The sequence below is a fragment of the Sarcophilus harrisii genome, chromosome 4 (assembly GCF_902635505.1).
Source record: "Sarcophilus harrisii chromosome 4, mSarHar1.11, whole genome shotgun sequence".
Taxonomy (NCBI): Eukaryota; Metazoa; Chordata; class Mammalia; order Dasyuromorphia; family Dasyuridae; genus Sarcophilus; species Sarcophilus harrisii.
Genome location: NC_045429.1, coordinates 451,661,659 through 451,689,248, shown reverse-complemented (window position 1 = coordinate 451,689,248; position 27,590 = coordinate 451,661,659). Strand labels below are relative to the sequence as shown.

Here is a 27,590-nt window from a genome sequence, read left to right as displayed (position 1 = left end):
AATTCTCTTTTTGTTTTCCACTTGGAGAAATAGGAATCATCTAAAACTTTTTAGAGGAATGAGACTCATAAATGCTGATTGTTTTACTTCTTGTTGACACCTCTAGCCCAAGGAAAAAGAAGGAATTAGTAATGAACTCCATCTTAGCAGCTCCAGCTTAAAAAAAAAAAAATAGAAAGTTTCTGAAGTTTGAAATCTTTACTCAAAGGAAGGTTTTGGATTATCTGTGGATTAATTTATCTGGTTTTATCTCCAGCCCACATTACCACACATAACAAACTTGGTACCACCATGTAAATTTGTTAAGATCTCAGTAAAGTAAAAGGATTTTGATTTCTTTATCGCCCTAGAATTTTTTTCATCCTGAATTCATTCTTCTTTAAGATTAGAATAATTTTGAATGACACCACAGGATAGCAGCGTGTTGTGACCTTCAGAGTAGCTCTCATAATGTTAGTTTTTGATGAGCAGTTCCTGAGCAACAAGTGGAAAACTCAGCTGTGAAATAAGGGGTGGGAGTTGCTGCCCCTGGAGTCCCTTTCTCTAGATCTGGTTCTCATGAAAGCTGGGAGGGAGCAGCATCCATGCTATGGAGCTCTTGGGCCTGATTGATTGTACAAGGATGAGCCAGGGTGAGGTCTTGGACCCCCTAGTCATCATCTCTCAGCTTTGCTCCAAGGCTTACTCCTCTGTCGAGCTGCTTCTCTGCCTAGAGCTGGAGGGATGAGGGGAAGGTGTGACAGTGGTTTCAGGAGGATGTTTACCTTTGGACTAATGACCATGAAAGGGGGAGGGGGAGGGCAGGCAGGTGGAGAGGCCCCAGCTCTGCCTGTGTGTCAGAGCTGGAAATAAGGAGTCCTGAAATTGAGGAAGCAGGGCACAGTGTGAAACTTTTATTATTGAACATTGCAATTGATAATTTTATTTCACCCTTCAGTAGTTCAGTCGCTGTCTGCCAACAAGACACCTGCCATGCCCCCCGTGGTGGCCCCCAGCTTGGCTGCTGTCAGCTCTCCTTCAGCCACTGTTACTAAAGGTAAAGTGTTTATTTTTCTTAGTAAAAAGAACACCAGAAAGATGCATTCCCATGGGGTACCTCCATGTGGCAAGGTGTGGTAGACACTTATAATTCAGGGCATGGTGATGAGTTGAGAAGCATGAGAAGATTTGCCATTTGTGGTGAGCCTTGAAGGATGGGTAGAATGGGAAAACTTGTGGTCAGTGGGAAAGGTTGGAACAACATCTTCCAAGGAAGTCTGCAGGACCATGCTGCCCTCACTTCCTGCTGGGAGTCCCAGAATCAGTCCTCAAAGGGAAGTGGGGGCTGAGGCAGAGGAGCCGATATGGAGATCTCTGAGACCTGAGGACGCGCCCCTCGCTCCCCCTTTCTCAGTTTGTCCTTTTCCTTTCTGTTGGGTAACAGGGAGCTCCCAAGAGTTGTTAAGCTGAGAAATGTCATCCTAAAAGTGGAGCTCTAAAAAGTGGGTAAAATATGCAGTCTAGAAACAAGGTTCCGGGTCTGGGGACGGCTGCTAAGACACGGGCTTGATGAGGACCACTGGGGGTGACTGCTGGGGGTGACCGCTAGGGGCCGGCAGAGACATTGTTGGTCTCCACAAGGAACCTCAAGCCCCTGGATCATTAGCTGGGGAACAACCCAGTACTTGGGTCTTATTTCTTATCTTGGTCATTCTGCCCAAAAGGCCAAGCAAGTCGAGGTGTGAGTCAGGGGACGTGACGAGGGCAGCAATTGGAGAATGAGAACAGTGTTGCTTCTCAAGCATTGGGGGGGCGCTCCATCCTCGCTGTCTCTGCCTTAGCTCTTTGCACTCTTGCTCCAGGATGCTTGTGGGAGGAGCGCTCCTGCACCGTCATGGGCCGGGGGGCCGCTCTGGCCTTGGAGTCCCCACACGTGGTCCTCGGCCCGTGTCCTGACCGCTGCTTGTCTCCCTTTGCAGTGAAGGTGGAACCAGAAACCACAGGAGCAAATGGCCTCCCCTTGGTCTCCCAGGAAGTGCAGACAGAAGTGAAGACGGAAGAGACTTCTGAACTGGGGAACTATGCGATCAAGTAACATTTTCTCTTCTTTCTGAGAGCTTGGGCTGTTGGGGGCTTTGGGGAGGGCGTGGCGACGACATGGCTGTGACCCACTGTTGGGCCCTGGGCTCGGCCAGGGATCCCGACCCGTGGCTCTGCCCTTTCTCCTCATTGCTTCATCCTTGGCTAGATGCATTCAGTGATCTGCTGAGTGACTGCGAGCTGTAGCTGGACCTTTAACTGTGATCTAATGCATTGCAGCTATGGGGTGCAACTTAAGCTCATCCTTAGGTCCCAGGCCTCTCCGCAGGAGATGAGTGCAGTTTCCAAGCTAATGAGGGAATTGCCCAAAACATTATTAAAAACGCTTGATGCGCATTAAGTCATATGACCATGTAAAAAACAAACTAAAGGACCAACTTGGACACTTCTTGGAAACCTCTTCCAGTGCCCAGAATATTATTTACAAAATTTTTACACCAACAACAATACAGAGATGGAAAATGTCAAGCTTGGACCTACAGGCCGAATTGAACCAGAGGATGAAGGCAGTTTGTAAAAATAGCTTGGTTTTCTTCACACACTGAGCAAAAAGGTCCCCTGGAGAAAGCTAAGGCAGGTGTATTAAAGAAACTAATTGGCATCCAGAACCAGGGCTCCATCAGAATAATATTAGAACAGCTAATGCTGGGGGGAGGCCATTCTTAATGTAGATTTGGAGCAGTAAAATGGACGGTAGATCAAGAAAGGCCGCCTAACAAAAATCTGCACAGCGCTAATTAAAAACAAGCCCTGTGACCTCCAGACAGCCCGGGCTTCCTGATTGAAGGAAGGAGGTGGTCCAAGGAAATGGTGGAACCTGGGAGGCATAGGAGTTTAAGCTGCAAAAATTAACACCTCCTGAATACTTACGGGTGATCAGGTGCCAGAATTCTGTCCCTCATAAACTAATGATAGATCCTCATACTGCATTACTAGAACCCAAACTACACTTGAAAATTCAACATAAAAACTGGACAGTCTTTATCACATACAGAAGTCACTCATGATTATTCAGACCTAACATAGTTAAATAGCAATTAATAAGAATGGCAGTTTTTAGTGATATATTTTTTACAGGATGTAAATTTTATTTCGCCTGCATTCCTTGTTTTCCTCTTCTAGCAAGCCATCCCATAGTTAAAAAAAAAAAAATTTTTTTAAGACAAAAGCATTTTTTAAAAATCAAAAAAGAGAAGAAAAAAAAAATTAAGTAAAATCTACCAAAACAAGGAGAAACTTATTTTATAGGTAGTCTCTTATACCAGCTGACCCTTCTATTCTTGCAAAAGAGAGGAGTATGAGCTTCATGAGGGCAAGGTTAGCTTTCAACACAGGGCCAAGCATGTAGTAAGTGCTTAATAAGTGTTTATTTTGAGTCAAGTTCAGGGCCAGTCTTTATTCTCTGTGATTTTGGCAATATTTGCTTTCAGTTGTTTTGTAGTAACTTTTCTTTCCATTTACAGTGTTAAGAATGACCTTTTAAATATGCTTTACCATACCAAGTCTCCAAACTACATTTCCTAAAAAAAAAGTTGCCTTCAAAGAATAGAGATTTATTGGGAAATCACTTGGGAGTAGGATGAAGCTTATATGAAATTACCCCCAAGTTTCTTTCAGCAAGCCTTCAGAAAATGAGTTTACATCCTAAAAATATTTTCCATTTTAAGAAGCAGTCATACTCTGTACTAGCAGAGTGGCAGGCGGGTGATGGCCACCATTTACATAGCTCTAAAAGATTCAGAAAGCATTTTTATACTTTATCTCATTAACATTCATTTATTTTCAAGCATGGTCTATCATTTGTGTTTCTATCCAGGTGCCTAATAACCTACTAAGGCCTAATCTGGCCATTTTGTTTATTACCTCCTTAAATCCAAGTTATGAGCTGTCTTGGAGTCCTGGCTTCCTCCTCTGTAAAAAGGATGAGGGCAGAGCCAGTCCTAGGGGATGTGGGACAGCTCTTTGAGCCGAGGAGCCTGAGTACTCTGAGCTTTTGAGAGTGGAGTTGGTGGCTCCAGAAAGAAAAGCCTGTGAGATGTGCTCTAGTGTCTGCATCTGGCTCATCCTGACGCTTCTGCTTTTTGGGTGTCACGGGCTGTTAATATTTATCCTTTCCAGATGTGAAACTGCCACCTGATTATTCTTCTCCCCTCTGCATCTTGAAATATGTTAGAACAGTAGAAAGTATGGACTCTGAATTGAGAGCAGCAGGCCCTTCCTTAGCATGTGCAGCCCCAGTTTCCACGAGTGTGGCAAGAATGAAGGACGACATGTCAAGTGCCTTGTTAACTGCTGAGCGCTACATGAACGGGAGGCATTGGTTTAGAATCCCAGCCACCCAGGGATAAGCTTCCCAGGCTTGTATACCATCTAAACCCAATATTTCTGATGGGATGGAACTTTTTTTGGTGGAATAGTAGCTATTCTACATTGTTTCCTGGTGCTCAAGTTATTACTATTTCTAGGGATCCCAATACCTGGCAGAAAAGAGGAACCAAAAAAGATTAATTTCCTTTTTAGAAAAGGATCTGACAAGAGGGATGTTTTAAAACATCCTTGTTTCTGTAATTTTCCAGGAAAAAAAAAGTCTTATATCTAATGAGACTTAAAACTAATATATGGGATTTATTGCCTTTTTTTTTTAATCCCTTGTAGCATAGAACATTTAGAAAATACCCAACAACTTCTAACAGCAATAGTAAAGAAGATCCCATTAATCACTAAAAAGGGTAAGTAAATGATAATGAAAAGAGAGTTGGTTTTTTTTTTTTTTTCCCACTTTGGACTCTGCACTAAGAACATTGAGTGTAATTTAAATTAATAGTACTGGCTTTTTATTTTGTTTTGGTTTTTAATTTAATCAAATAAAAGTTGGGGTGAGAATGAATGGTTTGTTGGGCAGCCAGCTGGTCTTTTGTTGTTTCCTTTGTCGCTGACCTGGGAAAATAGGATCTACATGTTTATTGTTAAGAGTCTAGTTTTGAAATTTATCAACAGCATTATTTTCCCCTGGTGTCTAATTTTTGACACCTAACGGTCATTTAAAGAGAAAACCAGAAGCAAAAGAAAAACATGGCAATAAAGGATTCTATGCTTATTATTTGGAAAAGATTTTTAGTGTTTGATATTAGTATATATTTTCTTGGTTATATGTTATATTTTGTAAACTGCAGCTATAAATCCAAGAAGAATCCTATCTTTGTGATTCTGGTATTAGGCCTCCAAATTATTCCAGTCCTTTAGCACTTTAATCATTAAAAGTATTTGCCTACTTTGTTAGGCGGGCCTGTACTCAACAATGATGATTTGATAGGTCCAGATCATTCCTTCAGCCAACACTTAGGAAGTGCTTGATTCTGGAATGATGCAAAGGTTGACCTTATCAGTTTGGGCCTTAGAGAAGTGACAAAACTTGTACATAGATAAATAATATGATGTTTGTCAGGAAAGGGAGAGGTTGCTTTGGTCTGGTGAGATTAGGAAAGGCTTTCTCGAGGAGGTAACCTTGGCGATGGGTGTTGAAGGTGAGATGGATGGGGAACTGTGTCAAAGAAGATGAAAGTGGGGAGGGGGTTTGGGGACAGGCCATTCTGGTGGCTAAAGCGGGCTTTCACCGGGCCAGGAAGATGGATTAGGGTGAAGTGCTGGGAGCTCTGGGGTTTGCCCTTCACTGTGCGGGGGATGGAAGACCTTTGGGCAGAGCCGCATTGGAGGCAGAGGAGCCAGGCAGGACGTGCGCCCGTTCCTTTGCTGAAAGCGCGTAGCTCTCTGAGTCTCTTGTCAAGGGCACACGCTGACTCCGCCATCCTCCTCCTGAGATCCGCCCTGTCCTCTTGTATCTCACATCTGGAAGGACTCTTAAGGAACTAGGGCCTTGAACCTGAATTCTTGGCACCGACATTCTCCCTTCAAGTCCGAGCTCAGAGGTTACTCAAATTCAGACTCTTTATCTTTGCTTGTTGCAAACATCTTGATTTGACTAGATTTCCTTCCTCAGCTAAAGTGAGTTGCTCAGTGGGGCAGGTGTGTGACTATTGGCATCTGCCTCATCCCGGTGGCCTTGCACTGCCCACTGTGGCATCAAGAAAAGTGGTTCTAAGGGACTCAGGAGCTGTCTTCAGCAACTCACATTTGACTCGGATCTTTTTTTTTTTTTTTCTTTAAAATGTTTTTATTTTGTTATTGGGAACTTAAAAAACACCAGCACACATAGATATTTCCATAGCTGACGAACAAAAAAGAAGAATGTACATGAACAATGACTCTCTTGCTCCAGCTTATTTTTTAGAACAGGCTAAGTTCTCCATGTTAGTTTTCAAAGCTATCTTGCTTTTCTGTCCTCCTTTGAATGCTTCTGTTCTCTTCTCTGCATTTTTTCTTGACTATCTGGACACTTAATTTTTTCCCCAATTTTGAATTCTGAATCTAAACATCAGCAAGCATGTCTGTGTTCAAGAGCATATTACACTTAAAATTGTACTTCTTAATTCTATATAGCCTAATTTTCTTTTTTCTTTAATATTTTTATTATACAGTGTATGCATTGTTACTAACAATATGATTTTTAAAATATTAATGGTGTCCACTTTAAATCCTTTACACTTAGCACATTTTCCCCATGATGTGCTTTTTTAAAGCACATTCATTCCCAATGACAGTAATATCGATAACGCCTTGAATCTTAACCAAAACTTAATTCAGACTTTGCTGGCGGTATGCTTTCTAGGTGAAGATGCCAATTGTTTCTGTGCAAGTTCTGTGGAGCAGTATTATAGTTGGAACATTGGGAAACGGAGGGCAGCAGAGGTAATCCTGTCTTTATCTATCACCAGGGTGTGTCAAAAAGCCATTTGGAGAGAAAAGGTAGCAACTCCTCCAATCTCTGGCTGCCAACCTGCTGGCCTAAACCTTGCCTCTTTGGAGCTCAGCACGAGGTTCTTTACACAATACTTTGGTTAGATGCTTTGTGAAATTATGTTTTTCCCTTATGCAAAAAAAAATTTTGGAAAATTTTTGGAAAAATGTGAAAAATTTCACATTTGGAAAAATCTCTTAGATGTTCACTCTAACATGGAATTAGGGTATCTAATTTCCCCATCCCAAAATGGCAGAAACATAGTTGCCGTTTTAGAATTTTCATGTCTTCTGATGTTTATGAATTAGAGAATATAAATTCCATCTTTTTTCCCCTAGTGGCAACGAGCAATGACAATGAGAAAAGTCTTACAAGAAATATTGGAGAAGAATCCCAGGTTTCACAATGTGACGCCCCTCAAAACCAAGCACATTGTCCATTGGTGTCGTTGCCATGGTTATACTCCACCAGACCCAGAGAGCTTGAGAAATGATGGTGATTCCATTGAGGACGTACTGACACAGATAGACAGTGAGCCAGGTAAGAAGCTAGTGAAGGAAGGCCGAGTCACTTCCATCTCAGAAGGAGCTAGGGATTCGATTTCTGTCTTCTTGCTACGCCCCCAAGAAGAGGTCCTGCCTCCCATGAGGGAGTGCTCTCTTTCAGGGCAGTCACTTCCACATTTGGATAGCTTCAGTTGTTTAGAAGTCTCCCCGATATCAAACCAGCATTGTCCTCTCTGCATCTTTCACCTGTTTTTCTGAACTCTGCTCTTTGGAGCCCAAGCAGAGCAATGTTCTTCTCCCATGTATAATCATTAAGATACAGAAAGAGGTTACAAGATTCTCCCTGAGTCTCTTCTTCTCCAAACTGAACATCCCTCTGACTGGTCTTTGTGACAAGTTCTCCAGTTTTCTTAACATCCTTACTATTTTCTTCTGAATAGTCTCCAGCTTATCTTTCCCTAAAGGTGGTCCCAAAAGTGAATATCGTTTTCCCTTTGTGACTTGACCAAGGCAGAGGACAGCCACCATACTGTTTCCTCCTTCCTTTGGGACATTCCTTCTCTTGTGACTCTCCACAATCAAGATAAACATTTACTTTTTTAACTTGGATGTAACATGCAGTCTCTAAAACCTGCTGATCTTTTTTCACAAAAACTGGGTTTTTTAAAGCTCAAATACAGAATTTTATATTTTGCCCTGCTTAAATTTCATCTGATTTGATTTCATCTGATCCATCATTCTAATGCCTTGTTTGGATTCAGTTCTTTCGTCCAGAATTTTGGGACGTCCTGGAAGCTTCTCCTCCTCAGCCCGTTTTGACAAGCAGTGCCATCTCTGCTTTCATCCAGGTCACTGATGAAAATGTTGAAAAGTACAGGGCCAAGCACAGGTCCCTGGGGCATTCTGCTTAAAGACCTTGACCTAGGTTGACATCCATCAATTCATGAGTACATTTGTAAGCCAGTCGTCCAACTAGTTCCAAACTCAGCTAACCGTACTAGCATCTAACCCTTATCTCCATCCCCTCCACAGGTATAGTGTGGAGACTTTGTTACACATTTTGCTGAAAACTAAGCGTACTTTGTCTACAACTTTTCTCTAATCTGTGAGTCTAATAACCCCATCTGAAAAAGGATATGAAGATAGTATGGCATGACCTGTCCTGTGTAAAGCAGTGTTGCCTCTTCACCGAGCAGTGGAGATTGTACTTCTGAGCCTTAATACATGGTTTTTGTGAATGAATTACTGTGGCCGAGAATACTGAGCTACGATTAGGCCCGTTTTGTTCTCACAAGAATTAGCAGTCTGCCTGCAGATATTGTTTCTCCTTCTCAAAGAATTATGTAAATATGCATTGTTTTTCCTTTCATATCATCTTCTCCATGACCTCCCTTCCATCTCTCTCTGTGATTTTGACTGTCAAATCTATGTATTCACCTTTGAACTTTTATAGCGTAGCTCAGTAGAGCATCTGCTAAGCCCCTAATATGTGCCAGCCACTGTGCTAACTGAGCAATGGGGATGTAAATTAAAGAGTTTCCATTCTAGTGGGGAAAGACAACCTAGAAAAGGAGTGGGAAGAACGCTCACTGCAACTTGGCTGGAGACGTCCGGGAAATGTGATGGAGGACTGGAACCCGGCAGGCCAGAGCTGAGTGCAGACACAGTGGCTGGAGATGGAGGGAGTAGATAGCCTCTAGTTTCCCCAGTTTCTGGAGATGGAGTGGGTGATAGCCTCTGGTCCCTCCATTCCCATTGCTTTCCAGCCATTTCCATTCAAATGTAGCCTCATTACTCACTATCATATTCAGCTCCCAAACTAACTTTCCCTGACTCCTTTCCTTCTAAGTCATCTTTGACTCTTCTTTCCATCTTCATGTCCATTGACCAGTTCCTAACACAGAAAATGTCTTTCCCACCTCCCCCATCCTTTGTTATCATCATCATAGCCATCAAGAACCCTGGATTCCTGGATTTCAAGTCTATGACTTGTCTCTTGTCTCCATTTGCATGTTCCCATCAGGCGATTTTGCTGAAGTGTCATGTCCCTAAGTATCCTTGCTCCAAAGGCTTTTGTGTTTGACCGTGGGTTGCAGAATCAAGTCTGTACTGGTCTTCAGAACTCCCTCCCACTTGTCTGCCCTCTGCTTGGCTCCCTAGTCAGGTCTCTTACTCCCCCCAGAAATGTTCCCAAACATGTTACATTTTCTTCCTTTTTCTGTGTCTTTCTCATACTGTTTCTCCTCCTCTGCAGATCCCCTCTGTTCTTCCTACCCTCTGACTCCTCCTTCCCATCCTTCCAGGTTTAGTGTAATTCCTGTCTTCTTTATAAAACCCTTTTGGATCACTTGAGTCCATAAAATTCTTTTCTTTTTTTTCAAATCCTGTGCCATTTACTGTCTGCCATTTTTCATTGTTTTTGCCACTTAACCCCTGTCATGTACCACGTTGTTTTGCCTTTTTTTTTTTTTACATGTATCATTCTTCCCAATCATGATTATAAACTTTTTAAAGTTATGGACCATATCTTGTACTTCTTTCCAGTTTCCACACTGTCTCACACAGAGTAAAGATTAAATATATGGGATTAATTTTTGCATTATATGACAGCAAAAGCTCTTTTGAGCTGGCCGTCAGTAGACAAAACTTTGGACAAGTCATTCCATCTATCTGATCCTAATTATCTTCTCTGCGTAATGAGAGGATTGAACTAGAGGATTGCATCTCCATGTGCCTTTCTAGCTCTGTGATTAATGTTAACATGGAAAAAAATGGCAGCCCAGTTCTGCATTGTATATGGCTCCATTTGAGCAAAGATTGTAGCCTCGTGATTCATAGAGGAGGTTTAGGTGCTTCTCACATTCACAGCATTAATTGAAAGCTAGGAGGGACCATAGAGATCTTCTAGCTCAAACCTCTGAGTCCAAGCTTCCTCAGTTCCCCAGGCTCTTGCTCCTACTTTCTTATCTCTTAGAAGCTTGGGGATGAATAAATCAAAGAGACTTGTGTATTGCTGCTCCATCATACGACTCCTGACTTCTCATTTAGAGTGTCCATCATCCTTCAGCACCGCTGATGATCTCTGCCGAAAACTGGAAGGTCTGCAGCAGTTTCAGAAAAGTGAGCCTGAGAATGATGAGGAGGTGGACATTCTCAGTGTCACTGAGCCCCTGAAAATAAACATCAAGAAAGAAAAGGAAGAAAAGCAAGCAGGAATGAAGTTCTATTTGGAGACGATGCCCGCGTCCGAGTTTGTCAGCGACACAGCACAAAAGGTAGAAGAGCCAATGAGGAGCGAGTTGTCCCTCCCTGGGCATGTGCCCCTGGGCATAGAGAAGGCGCTTCCTGTGGGTCACAGGGCACTTGGGGAGATCCTCCCCGGGGTGAGAAGCAGCCACTGCCCCCCACTGTCCAGAGGGAAGCAAAAGACAAGGGTCAAAAGTGGCTCCCTCTCTCTTGGCCTCTGAATTTGATTCCAGGGCATCCAAAGGGTCAGAGACCCCCCTGACTGACTTCAGGCACGATATTCCTTGCAGGAAGGCAGGCTATAAGATTGTGACCTTTGAAAAGTAGTGCATTTATTAAGCACTTTGGTGCTAGGCTCTGGTCTAGGTACATAATCAGGGTGCAAAGGCAAGCAAGACTGTTACTGCCCCCAAGGAGTAGGGGAAGGCAACAATTAGAAGGGAACTGGAAAAAGGGGCTTGTGACTAGACCATAATTTGGAGTTAATAGTTTAGGAAGTGAGGTGAAGACTTGGTTCTGAGCAAGGTAGGCAAAGGCTCACCTCAGAGCCCTGGATGGATCCCAGTGAAGTATCCCAAGTTTCAAGAGTGGTTTAGAGTGAGGGTCAGCTAAGCTTTAACTAGCCCTAGAGTAAACTGAATCATATGGGGAAATCCTAATTTTTTTCATGTTTATTTTCCCATTGATTTTAATTGATTCCCTCCACTCAGCTGTGTTTCATGTGGGGATGAGCACATTGTTTATATGTATACAGAATGGATGCGATTTCTTCCTTCTCTCTCTACTCAGATTGGAATCACCCTCCAGCCTGTGGAACTTCACAAGAACACGTATGCATCTGTTGTTGAAGATATGATTCTAAAGGTAGGCAGCCAGTGGCCTAGAAGGAAGCGTTCAGGGCCCAGTGCTAAAAGGAAATGATGAGGCTCTTTGGGTGACAGGACAGGACAGTCTCTGTTCCCTTTTGTTCCCTATCTCCTAGTCTTCCTCAGTTAGTTCCCTCCAGATGTACATGACAGGGAGAGGTTTGCATCCCACCCAGTTTTTTATCCCATTGAAGGTATAACATTTGGGTTTCTGTGTTTTCTTAGAGAAAGAAAATCACAGACCAACAAAGACTGGGGCAGTCACAAAAGTTGATGCTGATGCTGCCCTTGGAAAAACAAGTCTTCCATAAGTTCCATTAAAGTATTCTTTAAAGAGGCCCAGATTAAAAATAGAGTTGATTATGTTTATTTTTACATATGTTGTCATTTCCTATATTAACACTTTCTTGAAAGCCAAGTAAAAGCAAATGTAACAGAAACAACACTGTTATGAGCCTCAGGTTAGTTATCAGGGCCAATCACAGAGTTTCTACTCAATACAGAAAGAGGCAGTTCATTACCAGAAGTCGCAGCAAGAGTGAAAAAATGAGATCCCCAGACAAGGAGAGAAAAGGTTCACAGGCCCCAGGGATATCCTGTGCCCAGACTCAGAACACCTTTCTCTCGGGGTCCTTCCAGTACTGAGAGCCCCTTCTTTCCCAGGGTACTGGTGAGGATCAGATGAAATGATAATTGTCAAGTGTTCATGTAAACAGCTGTTGTTGTCATTGTTTGTTGTCCCTGTTACTCAAACATGTAGGCAAGATCACTGTCAGAGACCTGGACCTCACTTCAGACTCCCAGCGAGGCTCTCCGAGCTCCGAAACTGCTGCCCCCTTAGAGGAGGCTCCTTTCTAGCTTCATTTCCTTAGTAGCCTTCATATCTCCTTATCCTGAAAACTCTCCCTTCCTCATGGATGCAGGTCTTGTGGTGTCGGGGGGACACCACACACACCTTAGTGTGAACAGCCTTGTCTGTGACCCCTTTCCTTTCTCCACAGACAGTCCTTTCATGATTTCGTCACATAGTTTCTCATTGGGTTTTCCCAGTAAAGATCACCTGCTTCTTCTGGCCTGTCTGAAACCCAAAGCTCAGTGTCAGAAGGCTGTATTCTCCCAGAAAGGGTAAAGGGTTCCCCCAATCCTTTTCCAGAAACTATCCTTATTTCCACACTAGTCACTGGACTCCTCTCTAATGGCAGGGTCTCTGCAAGGCCTTTGTGCCCACTTGCTTGGAAAGCCAAGCATCCTGATGCCTTCATTCTTAGGAGTGATGGATGGGGATCTCAGGTTTCAGTTCTTCTTACCCTGGCACTTTTCCTCTCTCAGATGAGAAAATGTTCCACTTGTTTTATAGATTTCCACCCAACATTTTTGGTTATTTGCTTGATTTCTCTGAATCTCATTACTGTCCTTTTGGATCTGGGGATCTGTTAAAATTCTTGATTTCCATTCTGTTGATTAATGGGTTCAGTTCCATATATTTTTTCATTTCAAATTATAAAAAATGTCATGTGGTTGCTTCCTGATAAGCAAGTTAGAATATTTTTTCATTGGTTTGTCTTTTCATTTAAAAATGTAACCCATCTAATACTCATATGCACAAAAAAGTTTATACACATACATGAATATAATTTAAAATCTATAATGTTTTTCCAAGAAAAATGCTCAATTTGCCAGAAAATCATCCTGCTTCATCATTTTCAAGAATCATGAGATTTTGTTGATCCAAAATTCAAACCTTTGGTAACGTTATAATCTTCAGGTTTAGGGCCCTGTATTTCCCACAAGTGGTGGTCAGGCTGACAAATAACAGGGTCTTCTGTTACAGGCCACTGAGCAACTAGTGAGCGACATCCTGAGACAGGCTCTGGCCGTTGGATACCAGACAGCATCTCAAAGCAGGTAAGATCTTATCATCTCTGTCAGTGACATCAGATATAGAAATAAAAGCAACTGGACAGTACGTTAGACTGTCCTAGTCTAGAGTTCATTGGGATAGAAAACACCCACTTGTACCATTAAAGGGTTTCTGTTCTAACCAGCCCCCATCTGGGTTTGCAGGATGTGGTTGGAGAAAAGGCCATTTGGGACCCAGTCTCCCTCCCCAGCCCTCTTTCAGAGGGACAGAAGAGTACTTTGTCCCCCTTGGTGAGTGGCCATCATAAATTCCACTCAGTCACCCGAGGTTTAAAAGATCTGGTTCAGTAACAAGTGCTCACATCTGGACAGCTTCAAGAGCTTCCGATCTGGTTCCCCAAATATTGCCAGGGCTGTTTCTGCAGCTATTCCAGTAGTCTTGTCATCGCAGCTTTTGTGTGGGAAGGACAGGGGCTGGTGACATCCTTCCATTGAGAAATTCATTGATTCGGGTCATGAGTTACTTGGGTTAATTATTCTTCATAACATCCTTTCATTCCTTTGGTACAGGGCTCCAAGAGAAATCACAGTGATGAATATTCACCAGGCCATCTGTAATATTCCCTTTCTTGATTTTCTCACTAACAAACATATGGGAGTATTAAGCAAGGAGCAATAAACTGAAGATGCCCCCAGAAAAATAGGGTGATGGGAAGACTCAGTCAGAGCCTGGGAGCTGATCCCAACGCGAGCGCCTGGGCCCATGCTCTTCACCAGTCACTAAGTGAAGTAGTGAGTGGATCAACAAACTCTTTCCAATTGGATTTAATTGGTTGATGTGAAGACTCGAGAGCATGGGAGAGCCAAAGCTGGAATGGTGGAAGTGTCCCTGGGTATCTTGAGGCAGCCTTGATTTATTTCCACCGCCCCTCTGGAGCCTCCCCGATTTGGGCAGGGTCTCTGGGGAAGGCCATGCGGGTCTGGCTGTGTGCTGGGCACTACCACTGGGCTCCGGGCTCATGGGCAGCTCCCCACTGTTGTCTTGGGAGAAGAATTGTTCTAGAAGTGATTGACGGGAAGCTCTGGTAGAGGTGCCGGTGGCCCTGGGGACCTGCCTTGTGTGGAGGGGCAACTTCTGTGGCAGGACCTCTGCAAGCGGTGGTTTGGACAGTGAGCTGAGCAGGACTGGCTGCAGCAGTCCCTGGGATCGGCACAACTGGCCCCACACAGGACAAGCAGAATGCCCCCGCTTCTCTCTAAGCAGACTCCAGGGCACGTCCTGAGCTATACACACTGGTAAGAAATTTGAACATTCCAATCGTGAACATCCAACCACTGATTGGTGGGGAATCAGCAGCAGCCAGAAATCTTGGGCCTGAAGCAAAGCAGAAGCAGCTTGGAATCATCCTCTGAAGCTTGATCAGCCGGCTTGTCTGTGTGGGCAGCTTGCTCCCTTGCATGCATGGACTCCCCTTTGCCATGTGCACCCCGTTCACAACCGGCATCTGCAGCGTGTGTGCGCCGATGGGCTTGCTTGAAAGTTGTTCATTTTTAGGAAAATTCCCCCAGTGAAGGCCAAATGGAAAGGATTCCTGCATTGGATAGGAGACTGAAGGAGACATTACAGTCCCCCTCCATACCTAAGAGCCTTTGAGGAGATGAGCTCTGACAGATCCCACTCCCCAGGAAAAGGAAACAATGCAAAGGCACATGTGTGTGTGTGTGTGCTTATTCAGGGGAGGAAGACAAAGAAAGTCCCTCAGCTCTGAGCAGAGGCCTCACAACACCCTGATGATGACAAGAACAAAGCCCAAGAGAGACCAGCAGACAAGGAAGAGCTTTTCCTCAGCAGCAGCCCTGGCCTGCTACCCGGGGCACGTGGAAGACAGCCGGTGCAGCTGGTCACATCCCCTGGTCCATATGGGGTGCCGAACAGAGAGGCGTCCATCAGCAGGAGCTGGCCCCCATCCGCCCTGGAGGAGCCTCTGGCCTCTTATGTGGCCAGAAGTGAGGATCCATCCAAATGGTTTCATGTGCCCAGGCTAAGTGGCTGAGTCAGAGGAAGGTAAGGGCAGTCCCAGGTGGAGAATGAAGTGAGGGGCCCATTGGTCACAGCCGTCTTCCTGGAACATGCGATCCAGCAGTCTGGGAGAGGAGAACGCTGTTTGGTACTGTGCATGCTCAGAACACCAAATACAAATCATTTAACTTGTAAAGACTCAGAATATTTTAACAGTTACAGGAACCCCCCAAGACATTTGAGAATAGCAGACATATATTTGGATTCAAAAGAAAGTTTTCTCTAGAATCTTTAAAATCTAAGATCTAGAGGAAAAGGATGCAGTTGGTCCATGGCAGACCCAAAGGAAAGCAAGTCCTTTCACTGACTGGGAGAATATAGTAAACAAGTTTTCAGCAAAGGAAATATTGAATAATTAAAGATCTCCTTATGTGTTAAGACTTCCCCAATGTATTTGTATGATAATGTGTAACATAATTATGTAATATACATGGATACAATAAATTTTCTTTTAGTAGTTGTGATGGGCTTATTCGACTCTGAAGTGCAGGTGTTTGGGCATTTTTTAAAGAGACAAATATCTTTACCGTACTGGTTTTCCCTTTTTCATCACAATAAGCTTTTTTTTTTTTTTTTTTTTTTTTTTTAATATAATTCAATTTAAGCTTATAACAACAGAATAGTCAATAACTCCAATGGCTGAAACACTGAAGTCTTCACTCTTTGGACTTATTGCAGGAGGATCCGGGAAGAAAAACAAACATATGCCTGAAGCAAGCTTTTCCACATCCCCCCTCCCCAAGAAATAATGACTCAGTTTAAAAAACTTGGCAAAACAAATTTGCCAGAGGGAGAAGTGGTCTTTCCTTATAAATTTTCACTTTGGAAAGGTTTTCCTTCACCAGAAAACTAAACTGATAAAGGGATTAATGCTTTAAATATAAGTAATTTAAAAGTAAAAGAATTCCCCATACACATTTTTTTGTGTATTTTAGCTATTGTCATAATTCAGCAGAGGGATTAAAGAGGAAGAAATAGCTCCACAGAGGACTTTGAGGTGCCAGAGACTGACTGGACTTGTTCTTTTTCACTGAGGGGTCCTCATAGTCAGCTTGGGAAGCCACAACATTTAGAAGTAGAACACAAGGCTCAGGGAGGAAAGATACTGAGCAGTGTTATTATTTTTTAGGGTGTGATTGATGTGTATAAACCAATCCTTAGCATCAGTTTGCATGCAACCATGTAATTCTCCTATAGAAGCTAATCACACAGATATATAGGTCCCATTTTTTTTCCAAGAAAATCCAGCCTTTATGCAGAGAAAGTTTTATGGAAAAACTTTGCAAAGGAAACATCCTTTATCATATGTACTCTGGTTTAAAAAATATAGTTACAACTGAAACTTCTAGTAAATGACCCATGGGAATTAATTTTTAGGAACTAGAATTAACTCTGATTACTACTCAATACATTGAGAAAGATTTGTAAATGGATTTTACCTTCCCTGTTGGCTTGCAAGCTCCTTGGAGCGAAGGCCATGTCTTGGACATCTTAATAGCCCCCAGAGGGCCTAAGATAGTATTAAGGAATCAATTCTCTAACAAGTATTTATTAGGTACTTCTGTGTTGCAGGCATTCTGCTGTAGTCTGGGAATACAAGAGCAAAGTACTCACAGTGAACTTAGATTCAAGTGTGAGGGACAAGTATTTATAAACACATACACACATAAATAAAAAATTAATAAATCCACTTTAAATACAAGGTAATGGAGAGAGGAGACACTGTAGGATCATCAAATTAGAACTACATCTCTTTAGCTCACTTTAAAGGCCACCTACATGCCAGGCCTTGTACTAGGGGCTGGAATCACAAAGACAAAAATAAAACAGCCACTTCACTCAGTCAGCAAAGTGTGGGCATAGAAAAGGAGCAGTGGAGAAAAGAGCTGGCAAACAAATATGGACTTTATAATAAAGGAGAAATTTCCTGATAATTAGAGTTATCCAGAAGTACAGGAGGCTTTCTCCAGGAACTTGGCACATTCCTCTTCACCAAGAAAAGATTGATAGACCCCTTATTTAGATATATTGCACAAGGCTCCTTTTTATATTTGGGTTGGATGTGGGAAAGAATCCCCCTTCTAACTCTGAAATTCTGTGATCTAACTAGGTACACAATTCATTCAAGATCATTTGAATGGGAAGAAAGCACCAGTAATAGACATAATTTGGTGCTTTAAGGTTTGCAGAGTTTGACAATGCATTCTTTCTTGACTGATTCTCATAGCCTTGTATTATGAGCTCCATTTAACAGCTGAAAGTCTTGAGACTTAGAGATTTGTGGTTTGCACATGGTTAAATAGCAAGAAAAAGAGGCAGAAAAGAAATAAGACAGATAGATGTCCTTTGCTAAGTTGGAGATGCATACATTGGGGGTATAGATTGCATAAAATATCAAACTTAAAAAAAAAAAAAAACAATCAAATGATTGAATTTTCAGGGGTGGGGAGGAGCGTAGGGGATTTCCTCAAAATTCTTATATAGGATAGCTCCCGGGAGGAAGCAAATGCAAAGAGAAAGTTAGGTAGTGTTAAAGAAATGTCAATAAAAATTACTTGATTTTTAAAAACGGGTTCTCCATTTTTGTTGAAAGCACACAAAAAGAAACATGAAGTAAAGCTCCAGGGATGGAGTCTGGGTGATGGACAGGATGCGAATAGACTCAATAAAATAGCTAAATTTGTGGAGGGTCAGACTTGGAGTAGAAGGTAATGAGTTGTGGTTTTGGTCTTGTTTTAGTTGCCACTAAGACATTCATGTGGAGATGCCAGCAGACGGTTGTCAATATGGGATCCGAGCTCAAGAAGGTTAATATATAGGTTTGGGAGTCATCTGTATAGTGAAGGTAACTAAATACAGTAAATAGATAGTATTAGGAGAAGGGCTTTATTGAAGAATAGGCAGGAAGAAGTCCCAGAGGGTTTTGTACACACCCATGGTTGGAGCATAAACTACTCAGTAGATGATGGGCTTCTCCCTCTCCCCCAAGGTCTTTAGAGTCTAGACTTTCAGTCTTTGGGTACGTGTCATGGGGATTCCTTTATATAAAGAATCGACTGGATGCCTGCTAATGCCCCACTTTCACCTTCTGTGATTAAGGGTGAGGAAACACATTTCTGGGCAGTGGGGGGGAGAACCATGAGTAGAGAAGGAAGCATTGACATGGACATGGGACAGATACTTGAGTGTTCTGGAAGTTAGTTGTTAAATATAGTTAGTTGTTGAATTTATCTTATGTGGCCTTGTGTCTTTTTTAATAAGATTAAGATTTGAACCCCAAAAGAAATAAGAGTTAATTACTATCCAAAGATCAACATTGAGAAAAAAATGAGTTAGAACCAGCATCACCTCACCTCATCCAGAACAAATTGTGTCAAGTCAATGTCATTTAATGAGGTAACTCTGCAGGTAAGCCAAAAGAATGGTGTAGAAATTATCTTTAAATTTCAGTGGTACCTTTCATGCTTTGCTTCTGGATAAAATGGGACAGGATGAGCTAGGTTACCTAAATAACATCTTGCTAGATTCGAAACTGGTGGAATCGTGGATCCAAAGAACAGAATTACAGATTTTTTGAACTGATAAGGACCTCAGGGACCCTCTCATCCTACCCCCTCAGGAAAGTTGTTAATTTGCCCAAGGTCACAGAAGTGTTGAGGGAAGATTTGAACCAAGCCAAGTCTTCTGACTCCAGACTCAGTGCTCTTTCCATTCTGTCACATTAATGTTTGATGTCAGCTTGGAGAAAGCTCTTTAGTGAAACGCCCTTGGGAAGGAGAGTTGGTCACTTGGCTTGTACTTCATAATACCTAGATGAAAGCTTCCACGGGATGCTAATTGGCAATTGGCACAAATCTAGGAGGGTTAAAAGTACATTGGATTAGAATTTTTGCCTAAAAAGACTTTGACAGTCTAGGGATAATGGACTAGATAAAATAAAAGGTAATTTGATAAGAATGAATACAGAGTGTACCTTTGGGTCTAAAAGCCAGCTTCACAAAGCAAGGGTTATAGATGTGACTAGATAATAGCTCCTGGGGGAAAGATTTAGGAATTTCAGTGAATTAAAAACTCAACCTCAGTCAAAAATATAACATGGCAGCTAAATACAAATGCTGCCTGATGCTATATTGAAAGTCAAAGTGTCCTAGAGCCAGTGATCTAGAATACTGTGCTTAGTTCAGGTCATCACATCTTAGGAGAGAGATCAATAAGTGTCAAGTCATGTCATGTGATAAGATGGAAGACTAGACATTTCTCTTATGCCCTTGATATTTCAGACCTCTCCAAACCAAGATCATGCACCAAAGATAAGTTTCATCTGAATCTATGATTTAGAATACCCAGAATCCACAAGAAGGTCCAAACAAATGAGAACCGAACCTCTCATCTCCCTCAACACTCATCCCACACATTCCAGCTCACATGGGCTCACAAGGAGACCCAGCCCCGGGAACCCAATGTCCTCTTCCCTCTTTTCCGTGCTGTGGAAATCCCAAGTCCAGGTTCTGGATGTCAGACATGATCTAGAGGCTAGAGAAGCTCCCTGGAGTGGCAGAACCAGAGCTCCAGCATTCCTTGGCTGCTACAGGTGCTCTCTGCAGGAGACCGAGGAACAGGGAAAGCTGCAGGACCTGTGGGGAGCTTAAAACAGAACTCAGCACCACGGACTCCCCCAGCCACTCCTTGGGCCTTAGGTGCCAAAAACCAACCTGTAGCATCAGCATGACAGCTCTCCACACTTGTCTCAGGCCAGGGAACGGAGGGAACAGAGTCAGACTTCCTCTGTGGTGAGAGGGAGGAGGGAGAGGGGCACTGAAATGTGGAGCTGTGACCTCTAGGAAACTACCATCAGAGGAGATGAAGAAATTCAAATTCGGAAAGTGAGGAATAAGAGAAAAAAAATGAGGGTTGGGGTAATCAACAAGGAAATCAGTAACAGAAGAAAGAAATACAGCTTCCAGGTCCAGTAAATGAGTTCAGGCATTTGTGTATATTGTAAAACAAAAGAAAATATTCCAGCACCAGATGAAAAGAGGACTCTCTGGAGTTCAAGGAAAACACTGAACCTAGAGCATGCTGAGTAGTTCAAAAGAAAATGAGGAATCTGAAAGTAAAATTTATAGCCTGCACAGCAGAAATAATGGACAGAATTATCTGCAAGAGTGACACTAGAGAAACAAAAGAACAATGTAAAAATAAAAAGTGAAGAACAATCTAGAAAAGAAGCAAAAATAACACTAGAAGAAGACATGCTCACCGTGCAACCGAAACAGACTGCACGAAGATAGGAAGCATAGAAACAATCAGAAGAATGAGACAGGATTAAAAAAAAAAACCTTAACATCATAATGTAGGAAATCATAAAAGATAACCCCCAGGAACCAAACATAAGGGGAAAAAACAATTGAAAGAATTTAAAGATATCCAAGTTTAAAAAAAAAAAAAGTCTCCAAGCCTACAAACTCTTAAGACAGAGTGGCTAAATTTAACAATTCATTTCAAAAATAACTGCCAAGTGATCAGAAGAAATTTAAAAAGGAAATAAATTCAAGAAAAGAAATACAGGATTATTTTATTCTGTACCCACCAGAAAACAGAGGAGGCAGTGGAACAATATGTTCTGAAGAGCAGTGCAACTTGGGATGCAGTTTACCCTGACTTAACCTACAAATGTGAGCTCAGCCACAAATGAAGGAGAAAAAAGATGGATGTTCAATCATTATTGAAAAGGTATTTGAAACATTTTTAGAAAGAAAACCAGACCGGGAGACATTATTTGTTTCTTGAATACCTTAAAAAAAATATGCCAGAGAAGTAAATAAAAGCAACAGCCAAGGACAGCAATAGCATCAGGGTTACAACAGAGACCAATAAGAGACTTTTTTTTTTTTAAACGTACACAAGACAAGGGTGAAGGCAGAAATCTGATGAGAGTAACAGTTAAAAAGAGAGACCTGTTGCATTATAGACAAAACTGGTTTTCATCTAGCTTACAATCAATGATTTTTTAGGAATTCATTACAACATGGAGAGTGTATGTGAAAGAAGGAGGGAGGGGGGGAGCAAAGGGACAAAGGAATATATGATGTTCTTAGGTCAAATTAAGGACTAATTTATGACCCTTGTAGTCTTTATTAATAAGAGAAGATTCTGCAAAAAGAGAGCAGGGTAATTGAAAAGAAGAAAAGAAAACCTTGCTTTAGTGGTATGCGGAGTATCCACTGATGAATGGTTTTATGGTTGAAGAGATGACCTGTGAAGGGAGAATATTTGCACTGGGAGTGGTCCAGGATATTTGGTGCTTGAAAAATCTAAGCATCTTGCCTCAGAAGGGGTGAGTTGAAACTCTGGAAGGTAAAGAGGGCAGCTGGCACCTAGGAAGCATGAGGGCAGGAACCCAGTGTGGGGGAAGATGGATTTCTTCCAATGAGAAAGAAAAAATTAACAGGTATAGATAGAATACTTAAGGATATTGTGGGAGAGGGGCTTTACCATAGAGCAGTGTCCTTTTTAACTCTTAGAATAATCGGCATTGTTCTGCAAATGAGGCAAATGTAAAAAAGGAGAAAATGGGACGTGCAGGCAGTAGCAGAACCTGCCTAAAGAGAAGATCCTAGAGTGGATTCTTGATTGTATGAAGAGTATAGAGAATAAAGAGAAAGATAATTATAGGGTCATGAATCATTCTAAGAGAGAATAGATTATGAGAGGAAATTTTTGGGAGGTGGAGGAGTGGATAAAAAAAAAATTTAAATACAATCTGGACTAACTGAAGAAAAGAAGAGAAAATCTACTTATCTGAGAGGACTGAGAGGTGTTGCAGTTAATGTTGGGTTGCATGTTGAGCCTGGTGTCAGGAAAACATCTTCCTGAGTTCAAATCCAGCTTTAGACACTTACTGGATTTCTTTGGGCAAGTCACTTAACCCTGTTTCCCTTAGTTCCTTATTTTTAAAACAAGCTGGAAAAGGAAATGGCAAACAATTTCTTTCAGCAGATATTGCCAAGAAAACCCACATGAAGTCATGAGGAGTTGGATACATCTGAAAAACAACCTAAGAAGAAGAAAGGGGTAAAAAATTATATAACCAAATAAATGCAAGAGAAAAAAAGGAACTTAAAAAATTCCATTGGGAAAGGAATAATAAATGAGAGGAAGGGATCACAGCTGAGGGGAAGAAAGTCAGTTGGAATAGGGCCTTGATAAAAGATTAAAGTGAAGGAACATAATATTGCAGAGAGGGGGATAAAACTTGGAAGAGCTTTCCCTTTCCAATGTTCAAGATAAGTGGAGGAAAATATAAACCTAACAATTTTAAATGTAAATGGATTAAAAAATCCAATAAAATGAAAAAGTAAGAGATTGGATAAGGCAACAAAACACTACAATCTTGCTTACAGGAAACAGTTAAAAATCACAGACATAAAACTGAGGGGGTAGGGAAAAAAGTGTGCTATGCATCAAGTGAATCCAAAAAAGGAATTACGGTCATGCTGACAAAAGCAAAAATATAACATTAATAGGGATAAACAAGGAAACTACATAATGCTGAAAAGAGCCATAATGGAAGAATATCAGTAAACCTTTATATTACGGTGCCTTAGCATCCAAATTCAAAAATGAAACATGTGACCTACAAGAAGACAGTAACAATAGTGATAGGAGACGTCAGTATCCCTCTGTTTTGGAACAGAACAACCAAGGAAAATACAAAACTGGGCAAGTTCCTGGAGAAACTAGGGATATCTAAATGGAACTGCAAAAAATTGCATATTTCTCAGTACTATATGGCATTTTTACAAAAATTGACAATGAAGTAGAGCACAGAGATAGTACAAATGTTAAAAGACAAATAGTTAATATATGCTATACAGATCATACAATAAAAATAATGTTTTAGAGACAAATAAAGGATACAGATGCAAGTGGAGATTTAATAAATCATAAATGGTTTGAAAAACAAATCAGAAACAATTACTTTGTAAAAAAAAATAAAATGATGAAACAACATACAAATATTTTTAGAATGCAGCTAAAATTAATCCTCAAGGAAAAATCACTCGTACAAACATAATTAATAAAATAGAAAAAGAAGATTAATGAACTAACTATTCATTTTTAAAAATTAGAAAGCCAACAATTAAATCTAAAATAAACACTGAAGAGATGTAAGTGGAAATAAAACATAGAAATGAAAAAAACTGCTAGTTCTTTGAAAAGGCTAAACCATTAACTCATTTTATAAAGAGCAGAAAATCAATAAATAGCAAATGTATAAGGTGAAATCACAATAGAACCGAAGAAATAATAGAACACATTATGCGCACTTACATGCTAACAAAACAACACAAAAGGATCAAGCAGATCAAGTGTATAAAATACCCATTCTATCAGGAGAAAGATTGACTTCTCAACCCACTGTCAGAAAGGAAACAAATCTAGATATAAAGAAATGACCAGGGAAAAAAAATCCCTGATCCTTATGGATTCACAGGAGATTAAAATCCATTTTTTAAAGAGCAATTTGTACCCATATTAAACAAATTGTTTTCTAAACCTGAGAAAGAATGCATCCTATCAGATCCTTTTCTGAAACATCTCGTCCTAAATCTAAACCAGGGAAAAATGAAACAAAAGAAAAAAGCATTAAAGAACATTAACTCAAAAAATTTGAAAATCCTGTCAAACCACAAAAAGATTGTATGAGAAACCATTATGACCTAGTGAGATTTATATCAGAAATGCAGCTCAACATTAGGAAAACAACACAATCATGTTATAAACCAATACATTCAAAACCCCGTGACCATCTCAATAGATTCAGAAAAAGATTTTTTTTTTTAAAAAGAGTCACAAAAAGCATCAATCTAAAACCAAAAGCAAGTATATGGGAATATACTAGAACCTTTCCTCATAAATATAGGGGCCAAGCAAAGATAGTTACTCTTCCCCATTATTATTTTGGAGTTCTGGAAATGCTAGTAACAGCAATAAGAAAAGAAAAAGAAATTAAAGATAGAAAGATAGGTGAAGAGAAAATTATCCTTATTTACTGACAATTTCATGGAATATTTGAAACAATTTCCTGCCAAATTCTCTTGCAAAAGAAACTACTCATAACAATGGTTGTCTTTGGGAATTGGTTTCCACAGTCACCACCACCTTTTATCCTTTCCTATTGATCAGGGTCCCAGAAAGCTCCTAGGTTGCTGGTAGTTTGGATAGAAAAAGATGAGATTATTTTGATAATGACAGGCATATTATAGCTGTCCCCCAATTGCCCATTAAAGAACTAACAATTAGGATATTATAATACTAAAACTTTGCTCTGAATTTAATTATATATGTATATATGTTTTATTAATGCCTTTTTTCTTAAATCATCATAGTTTTACTAAATGTCTCCTCTCCTCCCAGAAAGCCATCTTATGTAACAAATACTATTTTTAAGAGGAAAAAAAAAATCAACACAACTTATTGATACAGTGGAAAAGTCCAAAAACAAATGCAATGTAGAAAAGCTGGACTTCTACCTCCACAAAACTTTGATCAATAGGAAAGGATAGAAGAGGTAGGAAGAAGTGGTAACTGGGGAAACCCATTCCCAAGGACAACCATTGTCATAGATAGTTTCTTTTGCAGGAGAATTTGACAGGAAATTGTTTATTATGAAAATCAAAGCAGGACATCAAAATGGCACCATTTAGAGAAAGAAGCACAGACAGCTCTAAGTGAATAAAGTCTTTCTTAAGACTTCCAATTTGTCAGCCAGCAATTTGCTATAGTTACAGTTGATCATGACAGCTACCGCAAAGAATGACTGAGGAATCATGCTTCCAACAAATAGAGATAATAAGGGGAATTTGTGTGATTTATAGAAAGTGCCCTACATTTGTTTTTTCGGTTGCCAAGTATCAGCTAATTATACCACAAGCTCACCTGGATATTTACCCCTCAACAGAAAGATGAAAGCAATAGAATGCTTCCATAGTCCACAGATATCGGATAAAATTATGGTGTAAAAGAGATTATAAAGAAGGGAAAGGGACCTGTATGTGCACGAATGTTTGTGGCAGCCCTTTTTGTAGTGGCTAGAAACTGGAAACTGAATGGATGTCCATCAGTTGGAGAATGGCTGAATAAATTGTGGTATATGAATATTATGGAATATTACTGTTCTGTAAGAAATGACCAACAGGATGCTTTCAGAAAGGCCTGGAGAGACTTACACGAACTGATGCTGAGTGAAATGAGCAGGACCAGGAGATCATTATATACTTCAACAACAATACTATATGATGACCAGTTCTGATGGACCTGGCCATCCTCAGCAACGAGATCAACCAGATCATTTCCAATGGAGCAGTAATGAACTGAACCAGCTATGCCCAGAGAAAGAACTCTGGGAGATGACTAAAAACCATTACATTGAATTCCCAATCCCTATATTTATACCCACCTGCATTTTTGATTTCCTTCACAAGCTAATTGTATAATATTTCAGAGTCTGATTCTTTTTGTACAGCAAAATAACGTTTTGGTCATGTATACTTATTGTGTATCTAATTTATATTTTAATGTACTTAACATCTACTGGTCATCCTGCCATCTGGAGGAGGGGGTCGGGGGTGAGAGGTGAAAAATTGGAACAAGAGGTTTGGCAATTGTTAATGCTGTAAAGTTACCCATGCATATATCCTGTAAATTAAAAAAAAAATTATGGTGTAGAATGCAGACCCATAGGTTCCACCAAAAGAGAATGGAATCCACTAAGAAAGATTTTTGGTATCTAAGGGATAACTGAGTTGGCTACTAGTTTAGCACAGGCAATCAAGATGTATGTCTTCAGGGTGAATATATCTGGGATGTGTTGAAAGCCACATGAGTCTTGACAGATCTGATTATCACCAACTCTCTCTGGGAGATTCACATGGATGTAAATGATAGTACCAGAAAGAACCTAACAAACATTGTTAAGAATACTGGAATCCTAGGGAAGAACCTGAAGATCATGGTGGGACACAGCTTGTTTTCATTGATGTTCTCAGCTGGAAGTGGGGGCTTCAACAAGAAAAGTTCATCTGGGATATGAGCAGCTAGTTGAAAAGCTATGCCTGAAAATAGGATTTGGATTGTGGGGACACATTAAACAGAAATGATGGCCCTCAAACATGTTTGGAGGATAGCTAATAATGCATGCTAGCAAAAAAAAAACATTTTTGTCTGCCATCCTCCAAATCTGATCAGGAGAGCTTTAAGTTAGAGAAGGTAGGAAAGGGAAAAATTTGGCTGATTTTTATATGAAGAAAGTAGCTGAACCCATACAAAAAAGACAATATCAGCGAAAACCTGTAATTCACAGACTTTCATGAAGAGAGCCTCTGCCCTCTGATACCGATACTCAAATGCTCCAAATAGAAGCTAGAAATCATCATGTCAGGACTTAAACTTCATCAGTATCAGTGAAACAATATGAAACTATGGAATATGTCTTCCTTTAAAAGAAAGAGACTGGATAAAAAGGAGACAATGGCAAAACTTGCAAGGTATTAGGAAATCCATGAAATGACATCGGGAAACAGTGAATTGCATTTGATCAGGGATTACTGGATGAGTGCTTTGCAAATCTTATAAATGTAAATGGTTATCAAACCACCTAGATAAAAAAGGAAAGCAAGAAAAGATTTGGGTAAACAAATCCTGCACCTGGCAAAGAAAGATGAAATAGTAATGGGGGGGGACTTCAGTGATTTGACATCTGCTGGAGCATTCTCTCTGCCAAAAGCAGAGCAGCCAATGAATTTGTGATTAGCCATCATAATAACTTCATTATTTAGTGGGTCTCTCAAAGAAAACTATTGTTCTTGATTCTGATCCACGAGGAGAGAAACTGGGATAAAAGTGACCACTCTATTTTAGGATTTAAAATAGAAAGGAAAAAGAAAGCTGGTCCAACCTGGGACACTGGGGAGAGTGAATTTCAAAGGATTTGGTCAAAGGATAGGTGCCTCAGTTTCTTTGTAAGTGAGCTAGAGAAGGAAATGGTAAACAGCTCCAACATTTCTACCAAGAAATCCGCAAATGGAGTTAGGAAG

At 40.8% G+C, this 27,590-nt stretch overlaps 1 protein-coding gene across 6 annotated transcripts in view; it reads left to right on the top strand.

Annotated features, from left to right (window-relative positions):
• YEATS2 (YEATS domain containing 2) overlaps nucleotides 1-15,954 on the top strand; it is an 86,373-nt gene extending 70,419 nt beyond the window's left edge. For 5 of the 6 annotated variants that reach the window (XM_031968018.1, XM_031968016.1, XM_031968014.1 and 2 more), the window contains 9 exons: nucleotides 938-1,036; nucleotides 1,959-2,070; nucleotides 4,735-4,808; nucleotides 6,806-6,885; nucleotides 7,273-7,474; nucleotides 10,489-10,715; nucleotides 11,476-11,550; nucleotides 13,384-13,457; nucleotides 13,983-15,954. In XM_031968018.1, coding sequence (XP_031823878.1) covers nucleotides 938-1,036; nucleotides 1,959-2,070; nucleotides 4,735-4,808; nucleotides 6,806-6,885; nucleotides 7,273-7,474; nucleotides 10,489-10,715; nucleotides 11,476-11,550; nucleotides 13,384-13,457; nucleotides 13,983-14,091 — 1,052 coding nt within the window. In that variant the 3' untranslated portion in view covers nucleotides 14,092-15,954. The remainder of the gene's footprint in view (nucleotides 1-937; nucleotides 1,037-1,958; nucleotides 2,071-4,734; nucleotides 4,809-6,805; nucleotides 6,886-7,272; nucleotides 7,475-10,488; nucleotides 10,716-11,475; nucleotides 11,551-13,383; nucleotides 13,458-13,982) is intronic. The other variant, XM_031968017.1, reaches the window with a different exon arrangement.
• The last annotated feature ends 11,636 nt before the right edge of the window (nucleotides 15,955-27,590 follow it).